This window comes from Penicillium mononematosum (genome assembly GCF_028829835.1).
Source record: "Penicillium mononematosum strain IBT 11891 chromosome Unknown utg000003l:1.0-8172316.0:1.0-8177699.0, whole genome shotgun sequence".
In the NCBI taxonomy this organism is placed as follows: domain Eukaryota; kingdom Fungi; phylum Ascomycota; class Eurotiomycetes; order Eurotiales; family Aspergillaceae; genus Penicillium; species Penicillium mononematosum.
Genome location: NW_026643273.1, coordinates 6,320,226 through 6,334,095, shown reverse-complemented (window position 1 = coordinate 6,334,095; position 13,870 = coordinate 6,320,226). Strand labels below are relative to the sequence as shown.

Genomic DNA, 13,870 nt, shown 5'->3' with positions numbered 1-13,870 from the left:
CGTCGATCACTTCTGCAGCCCTTCGTGATAGACATCTCAACCAGATCGCCCATCTGATACACTGCGCTTTGATCAGGAGGCTATAACCTGTCGAGTTTTACGTTTGTTCAGCTATATCTGGCTGGTAAACGATGTTTGGTTGCCAACACCCAGCACAACTCCATCTTTCTGGCGATATCTAAGTCCCCACACTCCAATAACCCACAGTAGTCCAGACTACCTACCACCAACACCGGGGTTGTAAAGTCAACCAAAAGAAAATTCGCAGTCAACAGCTACACTCAAAAAAGAAAAAGCAAATCTCAGCTGAGCGCTGAATTCTGCGCCACAGTCAGCAGCTGGAAATACCAGCAGCCCCAACCACATCCAAACACACATCCGCGGGTTCTTCGGGTTAATACTGGTTGCTACCAATTCAAAACATCGACATCCCGACCCTTTAATTCTCCGATGAGAGACTTGGATTACAAGCCTACCCCCAATTCTATCGACGAGAGTTCGCCTCTCATGGTTGCTACTCACCCTGCAGCCCGGCACGGTGCCGGTGCCGATGAGTCGTCTAAGAGTGCGCTGTACATGTTTCTTTTGACTGTGTCTATTGGTGGGTAAGTAACTTCGAATATGGTGATTTGATTTTATTTGCTTAATGCTATTGTGACTTACATACTGGGCATCTATTGACATTGGGCTCCTTTGACAGACTTCAGATTGTTTGGTCTGTCGAACTTGGTAATGGATCGGTAAGTAACTATAGGTCGTGACACGCAGAAGATGCTTCAATTTTAATTTGCATTGCTTCTTTCGTCCTGAAGTCGCAACATTAGGTGAAACATACTAACTCGGGTACAGCCATACCTTCTATCCCTTGGGATGAGCAAGTCGCTTCTTGCCTTTGTTTGGATAGCCAGTCCCTTGACGGGTGCGCTGGTGCAACCATACATCGGCATCCGAAGCGATAACTGCCGACTCGCGTGGGGCAAGAGGAAACCGTTCATGGTCGTTGGAGGCGCAGCAACCGTCGTCTCATTGCTAGCTCTGGCATGGGTGAAAGAGATTGTGGGAGGGTTTCTATCTATATTTGGTGTCGAACCAACATCTGCAGGGACCAAGGCTGTTATCATTATCATGGCAACGATCTTCATGTATTGCCTTGATTTCGCCATCAACACAGGTGCGCCTTCCGGTCGGTATCTTCACGTTTATACTTGCCTGGCTAATTACCATCTTATAGTGCAAGCTGCAATCAGAGCATTCATTGTTGACAACTGCCCCACCCACCAACAGGAGCTGGCCAACGCCTGGGCTAGCCGGATGGTCGGCGTTGGCAACATCTTGGGGTATATCTTTGGCTATATGGACCTGCCGAAGGCCGTCCCTTTCTTGGGAAATACACAATTCAAGGTCCTGTGCGTGCTCGCCTCGGCCTTTCTGGGCGCAACCCTTGCCTTCAGTTGCATCTACATCAAAGAGCGGGATCCTCGAGGAGACGAGCCTGTGACCGACAAGCTGGGCGTGGTCTCCTTTTTCAAACAAGTCATCAAGTCGATTCGGAGCTTGCCAACGCAGATTTCCCGCGTCTGTCAGGTGCAGATCGCAGCGTGGGTGGGCTGGTTCCCATTCCTGTACTACTCCACGACTTATGTCGGACAGCTGTATGTCAATCCCGTTTTCGCAGATAACCCCGATCTCTCCGAGGGTGACGTCGATAAGGCCTGGGAAGCCGCTACTCGTGTCGGAACATTAGCTCTCCTCATCTATGCTATCATCTCTTTCCTTGGCAATATCTTGCTTCCTCTTTTCGTGGTCCCCTTATATGGGCCGGCGCCAAAGACTGTCTCGCAACGGGATTCTCTAGACGGCAGTTCAGATGACGATGCAGAACCCGCTGCAAGGAGAGTATCATTTTCAAGTATGCCGACGGGCACTGCATCCGAGCCTCTGCTCGACGCGGTTTCACTCGAGCAGGAGACTGAAGGGAAACCGACTTGGCTTTCACGCCTGCGCATCCCGGGCTTGACTCTCCCGCGAGTCTGGCTTCTCTCCCACCTCCTCTTTGCAGCATGCATGTTCAGCACTTTCTTTATCTACTCTCATCAAGCCGGGTCGGCGTTTGTGGGCCTTGTCGGTATCTCCTGGGCTGTAGCGCTGTGGGCTCCCTTCGCTCTGATCTCGGCGGAGGTAGCTAGGATTGATCCTTCAAGACGAAATCGCCACCACACAGCTCAGAGCACCTATAATGAGCATGAAAGTGAGGCTCAAGGCGAGGGTCCTGGTGATCATGACAGCGTCGGTGGCAGTGATGTTGAGCATGGACACCCGAAGGACTATCGTGAGGGCGAGGATGTTGCACAGGCGGGTATTATTCTTGGCCTGCATAATATGGCTGTTTCCCTACCCCAGATTCTGTCTAGTCTTGTTTGCAGTGCTATTTTCAAAGTGTCTCAGAAGCAAAGAGGGGAGCCGTGGGATGATAGTGTGGGATGGGTGCTACGGTTTGGTGGATGTGCTGCGTTAGTGGCTGCATGGTTGACTAGAAGGGTTTCGGATGGGTCAAGGTAAACTTGGATACATAGGTCCTACAATATTCGTTGGATTCTTGTATAGTATGTTGTATGTATTTCCAAGCAAAGATTAACCCCAGCCTTGTCTATAAATAACACAAAAGGGATTCTGCAGGGATAGCGATAGTCGTACGGAGTATGTGGGTCCTCCTATACAGCCCTAGAGCATTATCAAATTATATCATCAAGTAAATGATGATGTGTTCTCGCACTGAACTGGATTGACACCCTTATGTTGCTGGCTACGTATTTTGCCTGAATCCACCGGTTGCGCGGCACTTCGAAAATCGGCCCACGTGTAATTTTTAATTACCAATACACAACATATCTTACACTATCGGTGTATTATTCCAGTTTACCCACCAATTTGGTTCCGACCAGCCCTGCCGTATTCTGTATCGTACAAGCCCGTACCTGACCTCTTATCTGTCCCTCGGATGCAACTTAAGCAGCCCGTGTCCTATTACGGCCAACACAATTCGATCTTGTCGCAAACTGTCATCCATCTCTTCGTGGATTTGGATTATGTGCGCCTGGTCCTGCCATCTCAATTTCACTGTGGGAGTGAACTGCCAGTCATCCGCCCTGGCCCTTGATACTTCCCAAGGCGTGAGCCGCGATGGCTAGCCAACTTATGAACGATGGCCTACACGCCCTGCTTCGTATGTCCCTCTGAGCGATGATCTTGGACGCTGCGCTTTAATTTTTCATTTGGACTGCGAGCTAACATATCTATTTCTGTTATAGGGAGAGCCGCTGAGGACTCCGATCCCGACGGTACGCGTGTCTAAACTCACCCCCCTCATCCCTCCCCCCTCGTCTTGTCGCGATATAGCGCTATTCAGCTTCGGATATCTAACTAGTATGGCAAACTACAGATGCCCCCGAGGCAGGGTCCAAGGAGATCACAAGCTCCTGGGCATTGTTTATCATGATCATGTTGTTGATGTTCGCCCTATTCACGAGCTACATCCTTCAGCAGAAGAAGATCCAAGCTGTCCATGAGACGGTTCTATCAATTTTTGCAGGTAGGCGATATCCTCAGTGGCACAGACACAAACTGGAAATATACAAAACTTCGTTTGGTCTACGCGAATTAGTACGGACTTGCTAACGGTCGCCAGGGATGTTCGTTGGACTACTTATCCGTTTCACAGACTCCACCCTCCAAGACAGCGTCGCCTTCGACTACCAATTCTTCTTCAACCTCCTTCTCCCTCCGATTATTCTCGCCTCTGGTTATGAGCTCCACCAGGCGAACTTCTTCCGACATATCGGCACGATTCTCACATTTGCGTTCGCCGGTACTTTTATCTCCGCAATCGCTCTCGGTCTGGTGCTGTACCTATGGACACGGATCCCGCTGAGTGGGTTGGATATCTCTTTCGTCGAAGCTATTTCGGTCGGCGCAACTCTCTCCGCTACGGACCCTGTCACCATCTTAGCTATCTTCAATCTTTATAAGGTCGAGCCGAAGCTGTATACTATCATTTTTGGCGAGTCGATCCTGAACGATGCTATTGCCATCGTGCTCTTCGAGACGGCGCAGAGGTATCACGAGACCGGCGCGGCTGGCTCTTTGACCTTCCTCAATATATTTGAGGCCGTGGGGCTCTTTTTACTCGTCTTCTTTGGTAGTATGGTTGTCGGAATGCTGGTTGGAATCGCGACCGCGCTAGGTCTCAAATACACCCTCGTGCGACGCTTGCCCAAGATCGAGAGCTGTCTGATCATCTTGGTCGCATACGCCAGCTACTTCTTCTCCAATGGCGTGCACCTTTCCGGCATTGTCTCGCTCTTGTTTTGTGGTATCACCCTCAAGCACTATGCTTACTATAACATGTCGCGTCGCACGCAGTTGACCACCAAGTACCTGTTCCAGGTGATGGCTCAACTTTCAGAGAACTTCATTTTTATTTACCTCGGCCTTGACCTCTTCGTGGAGCCTAACCTCCAGTTCAACCCCTTGTTCATCCTGGTGGCAGTGTTTGGTATCTGTCTCGCCCGCTACCTCGCGGTCTTCCCGCTTTCCAAGGCTATCAATTGGTTCATTCGGTACCGAGCACGCCGCCGCGGCGTGGACGTTCCCGACGAGCTGCCTTTCGCTTATCAGGCGATGCTCTACTGGGCTGGATTACGTGGTGCCGTCGGTGTTGCGCTAGCAGCTGGTCTATCAGGAGTCAACGCCCCGCACTTCGTGCGACGGTCCTTGTCGTCGTTGTGCTAACCGTCATCATCTTCGGTGGAACAACTGCACGCATGTTGGAGATTCTGGGCATTCGAACGGGTGTGGTCGAAGAGCTTGACTCGGACGATGAATTCGACACCGAGGTGACCCATGGCGGCACCTACTACAAGCGCTCCGGCACGAGCCTGGGATACATCCCGCGACGCGCCGACTCGGTGATCCCCATGGATGGGGTCACCACTCCACGCGCCGAAGGCGAGCGTACACACAGCTACTCCAGCGGCAACAGTCGCCGTCCAAGCCCACCCTATACCCACACAAGAATGTACTCCGCCGCATACAGCAACAAAGACCAGTCCTGGCGCGACCGTCAATCCGCTGCGACGTTACTCAACGGCGCCTCTGGGCCGAGCGCCGGCGAAGGCAGCGACGACGAGTTCGGCCTGCCACCCTCGGGCCCTGGCCGCTCCAATGATCCCACCCACCCAGACGAGTTCGACCTCGATATCGAGGGCGTCTCTGACGACGACCTCCCACCGGCTGCAAGCGGGGCCTCGCGTCTCCGCCGATCCGCCTCTCAACCCCCTCACCCTTCGAGCGCCCCACCTACCAACGCCGCGGCATCAACCAGCGTCTCACCCACTCGCCAGCCAGTCGGTATGTCCGCGCGGGATGCGGTGCGGGGTTTGTTTTCGGGAGGTGCTTCGGGCGATCATGCCGCTTGGTTCCGCCAGCTCGATGAGGACTATATCAAGCCCACACTTTTGCTGGACCAGTCGAATCATAAAGGACCTGGGCCTGGTGCGGTTTGATATGATGATACCTTGGAACTGGCCTTCATTTTGTTTTCTTTGATCTGGGTGTATATTTAGCCTTTCTTGTTTGGGTCTGCATTCTCGTTATTGTTTCCTTTTCTGCATTTTTGGCTTACATACAAGGCCTGATTGTCTGTATGAGCTTGTGTAAACGATACGTTTGAAACTTATAGATGTCAACAGATTTTCAAGTGGGACGGATGTACATGGACCTTGTAGAGCATTGGAAGTCATAGAATTGAGTTTCTCCGCACTTTAGCGTTATCTGTTACCCCACACTTGGGATATCTCACCTTCTCAAGATAGTCGGACAGGATAGTCGGACAGGATAGTCGGACCTCCCGACATGAGATAGACAAAAGAATAATCGACAGCTCTCGGCACATGGCGATTTAATAAACGTAACACCCTAAGATAAGCAAAGGCTTCGCCTCCGTGCGATCCCATCTCCGTGCGTTCATATCTCCTGTGTTATCGCCCACTCGGATCAGCCATAGCTATCTGCGTAAAGCATCTACATACGTAGCCTAGGAGTCTAATTATTTACGGCGCAGTTCTTGATTCGGAAGGACTTACCCCAATGTCTATCTTCTAAGTCATCTGGTCCTTGTATTAGCTTCGAGGCTTGCGGTTATGCACTGATGTAGATAGGATTAGCGAGGGTTTCCTACCTGATCGGCTGCCGCTTTACACAACCGTATATGACATCTACTATAATCAGGATATATATCAGTACGTAGTAATATACGCTACACTGTGTGGCATGGTTGAGCCCCCACGTGGTTACTTCGTCTTCCATTCTGGGGGCCTACTTGTGAAAAGCAAAGAATTTCTTGAATATTGACGTAGATACTGGACAGACGCCGGAAGTGAATATATCAGATCTCTTTTCAGTAAACCTGTGTATCCAAGGTCGTTAGTAAATTATCCCCGATCACCTAGGCAACATGTCAAACAACCTATGGCTTTCATGGTGTGCTGAGTTCTACCCAGCCACCAAAAGGCAGCAAGGGGTGAGTCCTAAACGGGACGGATCGTTTCGATAGCATACATGTATACAATGTTGTACATGTATTTATGCTTCCCCGCCCCGCTAGGCGAGCCGCTTTTGATTCTAGGTCGATCTTCTTTGAAAGAGAGGAGATATGCAGTATTGTGTCATGGACCCCCTCAGCATTTGCTGCAGATAAATCTAGCTATTCTGGATTCTGGAATCGGAAGGTATTTGAAGGCTATATCTAGAGACCTTCACCAGACGGCAAGGATCTGCGCTTACTGCACCACCTATCTGGCTCTTGAATTGGTGCTTATAGTACTCGTGTCCATCGGAATATTGACCTCCTCTTTTTCTTTCTTCCCAACGTCTTCATTTCTATTAGGTGTTGAGCGTCCGTTCGCGTTTATTTGTTTGCCTATCCACCCGCTCGTTTCCCTCTATAATCATTACACGTACTCTCGCCATGGACGATACAATGGAGAAAGTGGCATCCCAGACAAGCAAGAGGCGACAGTCGACAGCTACAGGCCATGACTCGAAGCCCCAGGCTGGAGATACCGAGCTGCTAGGTGTGTATATTGCGCGACTTACTGGCCTGGTGTAACCATGATCGTTGCCACTAACTGATCAACAGCGACACTCGGGTACAAGCAGGAATTGCGGCGTCATTATTCGACTATTCAGATATTTGCTGTCGCCTTTAGTATTATGGGGCTTTTACCTTCCATTGCGTCTACGTTGGCGTTTTCAATGCCCGCTGGTCCGGTGGGAATGGTTTGGGTAATATACTCTGGCTGGAATTTATTAGTATTGTGACTGACCGAATGACTAGGGTATGCAACTATCTTTTCAGGTGTATAGTTCTAGCAATTGTTAACTGGTTCTTTTGACAGGGTGGTTGGTTGCAAGTTGCTTTATCTTTATTGTGAGCTTGGCAATGGTATGGTTTACTCAATCTACAACCCTAAAAATGACTGAACTAATGACCATCAGGCCGATATGGCATCTGCAATGCCCACAGCAGGCGGACTCTACTTCTGGACGCATTACTTCGCGTCCGAGAAATGGAAGAACCCGCTCAGTTTCCTCGTCGGATATAGCAATACCATCGGCTTGATCGGGGCATATGCTCAATTGACTGTAAGTTAGCCTATATAAGTACAGACCCAATAAGAACCCAATCACTAACTCTTCCCCTCAGATGGTTTCGCCAGCATGTTCCTCTCAGTCATCTCACTCGTCCGCGACGGCAACTGGTCCGCAACACGACCAGTCATCTACGGTACATACGTAGCAACAGTCTTCGCACACGGTTTCATCGCCATATTCTTCGCCCGGATGATGCCAAAGATCCAATCCGCCTGTATCTTCCTCAACATCGCTCTCGTAGTAGCAACCGTCATCGCTCTACCCTTAGGAAAAGCAAAGAACAGCCCGCAAGTCAACCCGGGCTCGTATGTCTTCGGTGACATCCAGAACCACACTACCTGGCCCACCGGCTGGGCATTTATCATGGCATGGCTATCGCCCATCTGGACTATTGGCGCCTTCGATTCCTGCGTGCATATGAGCGAGGAGGCGACACATGCTGCCCGCGCTGTCCCGCTGGGGATTATCTCTTCCGCTGGATTATGTGGTCTTCTTGGATTTGTTTCGCTGGCGGTTATTGCGTCTTCGATGGATAGGAATATTGAGGGGATTTTGAACTCGAAGTTCGGTCAGCCTATGACTCAGGTTTGTTTGCCTTGCGTTTTCTGTTGTCTTGTCTTCTTGTGCTGGACGTACTCTCTAATCTGCTACTACACAGATCTACTACGACGCCCTCGGTAAAAGCGGAGCGCTGGGCTTCATGGTCGTGGTAATGATCGTCCAATTCTTCATGGGACTGAGCATCGTAAGCCCCCATCTCACCACCTACTACCTACCAACCCATCCCCAACCCTAAAACCGTCCATTAACCCTACCCAGGTCCTAGCCGCCTCCCGCCAAAGCTGGGCCTTCTCCCGCGACGGCGCCCTCCCCCTGTCCTCCTTCTTCCGCAAAGTAAGCCAGCACGCATTCATGCGCTACCAGCCCGTCCGCATGGTGTGCGGTATAGTCGTCGCATCGGCGCTTATCGGCCTCCTCTGTCTAATCGACGAAGCCGCCGCCAGCGCGCTCTTTTCCCTCGCTGTAGCCGGCAACGACCTCGCCTGGCTGACGCCCATCCTGGCGCGTCTGCTCTGGGGCGGTGATCGCTTTATCCCTGGTGAGTTCTATACGGGTAAGTATCTCAGTAAGCCGATTGGGTGGGTTGCTGTCATCTATATGATGTTCGTTATTGTTCTTACTATGATTCCTACCGAGGGGCCGAATCCGTCGCGTGAGTTTACACTTCACTATACTATTCTCTGTGCTTTTGCTGACTGGGTGTTGTTTGAAGCTCAAACGATGAATTATACGGTTGTTATTAATGGGAGCCTTTGGCTTGGGGCGTTGGTTTATTATTATGTTCATGCTAGGAAGACGTATAAGGGGCCTCAGACTACTGTTAGTCCTGAAGATGAGGGGAAGAATTTGGAGCAGGATTCTAAGTAGTTGGTATGATATAGGTAGATATTGTGGCTTTTGGTGGGACTTTTGGTCCAACATGGTTTGTTTTGATGCCCTCTGTTGTTCATGTCGATAGATTAAGTCTATATGTATCCAAGACTATAAGAATTGAAGGGGTCTTACTCCCATTAGCTACGGAGACACTGTAGATTTCAGAATTTGGCTTTCAATTATCGCTAGTCACCCTTACACCAGGGCTAAAAATCGTCGCTATGGACATCGCTTCGTCTTCTTCGTTTCGTCTTCGTTTCATCTTCGTTTCATCTTCGTTTCATCTTCGTTTCATCTTCGTTTCATCTTTGTTAGGAGCAATTTCTCTTCAGATCTCTCTGCTCCGACTAATGCACAGATAATGACGCATCTATTCAGGGATCTCTAGGACATAGCGGCCAGCGATCTTGCCTTCCTCTGTATTGCATATATTAGCATATGGTCGATAACAAGTAATCAACATCTGAAACGTACCCATGAGCTTGAACACCTCAGGCAGCTCCTTCAGAGGAACAGTCTTGAAAGGAGCCTTGATCAAGCCACGCGCGTAGAAGTCAATGGCCTCAACGCCATCCTGGCGGTTACCGACATAGCTGCCCTTAATGCTGATCATCTTGACAACGGTTTCGAAAACAGGGGCCTTGAGGAACGCATGGGCGGGAAGGCCAATGGCAACAATAGTACCACGGGAGCGAGCATATTCGACAGCCTGCTGGAACGGCTTCTCAGAGACAGCAAGCAAGAGCACGGCGTGGGCACCAAGGCCATCGGGAGTAGCAGCCTTGACATCTGCAACGAGATCGCTAGACTTGGTGAAGTCGACGTAGGCCTGAACACTATATTAGCATGAACCCCGAAAGTAAAAAAGAAATAGAAAAGCCTACCTCTGCACCAAGATTTTCACACATAGCCTTCTTCTCCTCACCACCATCAATAGCAATAACACGCAACCCCATAGCCTTAGCATACTGCTGCGCAAGCGAACCAAGACCGCCACCAGCACCAACAATCGCAACCGTCTGACCTGGACGCGCACCAGACTCCTTAAGACCCTTGTAGACCGTAATACCAGCACACAGAATAGGCGCAATAGCATCAAGCGGCACGTCCTTAGGCAACTTAGCCACATGCGCCGCCTTACCAATCGCGTACTGCTGGAACGTGCCGTCAACCGTGTATCCGGACAGCCGTGCATCGGGACACAACGGCTCGTCAGCGGTCTTGCAGAACTCGCATGCGAGACAGGATCCGTTGAGCCATTTGATGCCTGCGTGGTCGCCGATCTCAATACCCTGCGCGAGTGAGCCCTTCGCGACGACAATGCCGGCGCCTTCGTGGCCGCCAACTAGGTTCTGCTTTACGGTCAGAGGCCAGTCGCCGTTCATGGCGTGCAGGTCTGTGTGGCAGACGCCGGTGTATTTCATCTTCACGAGGACTTCGTCGGGACCGGGCTTTGGGACGGGGATTTGTTTGTACACGGGTGGTCCGCCTTTCTTTTTCGACGACTTGCGCCCATTGGGTCTCTGGGATTGGGGACATTTTGGTTCAGGTGGAGTATGTGAGGGTAAGAGGTAAGTGTGAGAAATAGTGAGAGATCAAAAGTACATATGTATTAAATGGGGATGAAGAAACAATGTAACGCAGGAAATGTTGAGAAGCAGCTGCCTTTTTATAGTAGGAAGCGCATTGCCTGATCAGGGTATCAGTCCGGTTCCTTTACCTAGTGTAGAATATCTGTGTCATCGTCACTTGATATCCTTGGAATATCTTGGAATATCTACTGGACATTGCGTATCCACTTCTGCTCCCCGTTTGCGGTATACATATGCAATGCAGACCGTATTGCCCAAACATCTAGACCTTTGCTAACTGTGATAGATATACTGATAATATATCTCCATTATATTATTCCTGTCAGGGTCCGCATAATGTAAGGATTTAACAGGGGCCCCCATGTTGATGCATGCATGAAACATGAACCACTCTAATGCATCCCGCTCATTTAGACAAAAGAAGAACCACAACTGGACTCAGACATGAACGATCAGTAAAATCATGCAGCTCAGAAAAAAAAAAAGAAACCAGAAATACTCCAAGAGGCAATTGTGCCATTTTGCCATTCCGAGGTCCATGTGAGATCAGAATGGACGACGTCATCAACATCGAGCATCAGCCCATGTGGGGTGGCAGCTTGGTGTTTACGGTCAACGCTAGAATCTATTTTTAATCTATTAATTAATCAGTTAATACAAAATTGGAAGTATCTTGAAATTAACAGATATAGCATATATCCTAGTTTCCTCTCCGGAGAAACCTAGATCGGAGGTCGTGGATCTGAGGCTCCAACATGTGTGCTTCACCAACATACTACCGTTGGTGGACTCAACAATCAATTACACTCAATAATTTTATAATTTTATCCAATACAAATCAATTTAAACCACTATTTACATATAACCATAACTATCCATATACCAATTTTGTTGGGGGAGAACAAGGAGCAGAGTGGAAAGGCTGTATTGATAGACTAACAGAAGACTGGGGGAGGAAAAAAGGAGAGAGAGAGAGAGAAAGGAGGTAAACACACAAGCATGACTATGACCGAGGCTTCAACTGGCTTAAAGGGTGAGACGTAATCTAGCTAGACGCTTAGCTTCGAGGAATGACGACTATATACAGCGCTATACTCCACTATTTACATCGCAACGCCAACTACCAACAAGTTCAGAGATAACGACCACTGCCCCAGGTACCTAAAAGCTCCCCCCAGTAATCTGTACAGCATAGTCCAACCCAGACGTGGCCGTGGCCTCACTAGACAGCTTAAACGGATCATACTGGATCAACTCCGCTGGCGTATTCACAACAACAAGGCTGGCCTCCTCACTCCCACCAACAGCCACCTCACCACTGCCATTCTCCAGATCAACGTATCTCACCGCCCCACTATCCTTGTTCCTCACAGCCAGCGTCGCCGTAAACGCCGAGTTCGACTGCACAGTAACACTCACACTCCCCTCGCCAGAGACTTGAATTGGGTTAATATTCGCCCCAAAGTACTGCGGCTGTCGGGAAGCCTTCACAGTATAGCTCTGCCCACTGCCGTCCAGATTCTCATAGCCCAGAGTCTGCCTCTGTTCCAAGAACGCCCGGTTCGCAGCCTCACTCCCAATGTCCACATACGCCATGTGCGCCCAGTATCTCCCGACAACCTGCTGAACCGTCGCCCGATTCCCGAGCAGCCTCTGCAACGTGTGCAACGGAGTCTCGTTACTCCCAACCTCATACTCCAGATTCAACCTGAGCACCGCATCCTGGCCCAACCCGGTAAAGTTATCCGGGTTATTCGTCAAGTATGTCAAGATAGGCCAACTCTGGTAATAATTCCCAGAATCCACACTTCCATCCACGATAACCTGGTGGCTGTCCCCAACCACCTTCTTGAGATCGATCATACTACCCCTGGCCTGTTGGGAATACTTCTCTCGCGCACTCGCGCAAAGATCAGACGTCATCCACGTATCCGCGAACCAATTCGCCAGCGGCTCCCACCAAGCCCCCGTAGCAGTCTGGTCGACCCAGTTCTGCGCGTGATACGTAAGGGCGTGTCCGTATTCATGGACCGTAACCGATGGATCGGTAAGGTAGGTGTTCACGACCTGCACGGAGCTGAGCCCTGTCGTCGGGTCTGAGTTCATTATGCCTGCGGCGCTGCCGAGCGAGTCGACGGAATAGATGTTCTCCTTGTACCAGGTATCCGCAGTGTCGGAGTCAGAGTTGTACGAGAGACCGGAGGAGCGCCATCCGAGGTCGGTGACGAAGCAGGAATATGCGGACTCGAGCATCTGGAGGGTTTTGTCTGCTTCGTCGCCGGTTGCGCTGTACAGTCTAAAGCGGGGCGAGTCGGTGAACGTGTTGCCACCGGCGCCGACATTGGGGTTTGCTGTGAATTCGGAGGGTTCCGTGCTTGCACCACTGGGGGGTGGAGGCTTGGGGGTTTGGGGTTGCGAGGGCGCTGGCGGCGAAGAGGGCCGCTGCCGCGTATTTGGATGGGGACATGGTGGTAATTGTTGTTCACTAGCTACTGGTAGATAGTCTACTGGGCTTCATCGTGTATATATAATGAGGGCTAAATTAGCCAAGACGGACATATTATTGCGCAGGGTTGTTTCAGTGTCGAGCCACGCCAAGAGATTGGGAGAGATCGGCAACGCTAAGAGTTTTTGATAGACTACATACAGCTGGGCCCGGTGAAACAGACTCACAGTGAAACGCACTAGGGCTGCCTGTGCTCAAGCTCTGGCAGGACCCCTATTCGGAACAGGCTGTTCAGTATTTCCGGATCTGCAATATTGGTCTATCAAAAGGGGTAATTATAGATCAAAGGGGTAATTATAGTCATGCCGAACTGTTCGCAGGAATTGCATTTGCCTTTTTAAGTTTGATATTCCGCCGTGATGTCCAATGTTTCTACTCCGTACAGCATGCCCTTTTAAGAATGATTCTACATTATTTCTTTCTGCTGCTTTAATAAGCTCTCTGTAGAACTTAGATCTGCTAAGCAACGAGCTAAGCACTTCTTTAACATGTCATCTAAGTCCTTGTTTAGATATTGTCAACATACATGAGATGTCAGTTTGTGCAGACTGAGCCTTTTCGATAGTTTGCCATTCACTCTGTTCATGTAGCCTTTAAATAGAGCCTACTTTCCATAAGCTTGCAATCG

General features: G+C 50.1%; 5 protein-coding genes across 5 annotated transcripts; 3 read left to right on the top strand and 2 right to left on the bottom strand.

Moving 5' to 3' along the window:
- Window positions 1-450: 450 nt before the first annotated feature.
- N7519_007434 (putative sucrose transporter) lies at window positions 451-2,559 on the top strand (the record flags this gene model as incomplete). The annotated part of the gene is made up of 4 exons (XM_057294210.1): window positions 451-605; window positions 701-740; window positions 850-1,183; window positions 1,232-2,559. The coding sequence occupies 4 exons, from the start codon at window positions 451-453 to the stop codon at window positions 2,557-2,559; spliced, it is 1,857 nt and encodes a 618-aa protein (XP_057149021.1).
- A 621-nt stretch (window positions 2,560-3,180) lies between these two features.
- Window positions 3,181-5,561, top strand: N7519_007433 (bifunctional K:H/Na:H antiporter NHX1; the record flags this gene model as incomplete). The annotated part of the gene is made up of 5 exons (XM_057294209.1): window positions 3,181-3,223; window positions 3,309-3,338; window positions 3,440-3,589; window positions 3,686-4,758; window positions 4,830-5,561. 5 exons carry the CDS (start codon window positions 3,181-3,183, stop codon window positions 5,559-5,561), a joined length of 2,028 nt encoding a protein of 675 aa, XP_057149020.1.
- Window positions 5,562-6,943: 1,382 nt separating this feature from the next.
- On the top strand, window positions 6,944-9,138 carry N7519_007432 (putative GABA permease; the record flags this gene model as incomplete). Its single annotated transcript, XM_057294208.1, has 6 exons — window positions 6,944-7,130; window positions 7,196-7,326; window positions 7,555-7,705; window positions 7,763-8,295; window positions 8,369-8,455; window positions 8,530-9,138. Coding segments are annotated over 6 exons (1,698 nt in total), but the record flags the coding sequence as incomplete, so codon positions are not given.
- A 376-nt stretch (window positions 9,139-9,514) lies between these two features.
- On the bottom strand, window positions 9,515-10,667 carry N7519_007431 (zinc-dependent alcohol dehydrogenase; the record flags this gene model as incomplete). The annotated part of the gene is made up of 3 exons (XM_057294207.1): window positions 9,515-9,561; window positions 9,619-9,973; window positions 10,029-10,667. Coding segments are annotated over 3 exons (1,041 nt in total), but the record flags the coding sequence as incomplete, so codon positions are not given.
- A 1,230-nt stretch (window positions 10,668-11,897) lies between these two features.
- N7519_007430 (uncharacterized protein) lies at window positions 11,898-13,203 on the bottom strand (the record flags this gene model as incomplete). Its single annotated transcript, XM_057294206.1, has 2 exons — window positions 11,898-13,032; window positions 13,067-13,203. 2 exons carry the CDS (start codon window positions 13,201-13,203, stop codon window positions 11,898-11,900), a joined length of 1,272 nt encoding a protein of 423 aa, XP_057149017.1.
- Between the last annotated feature and the right edge of the window lie 667 nt (window positions 13,204-13,870).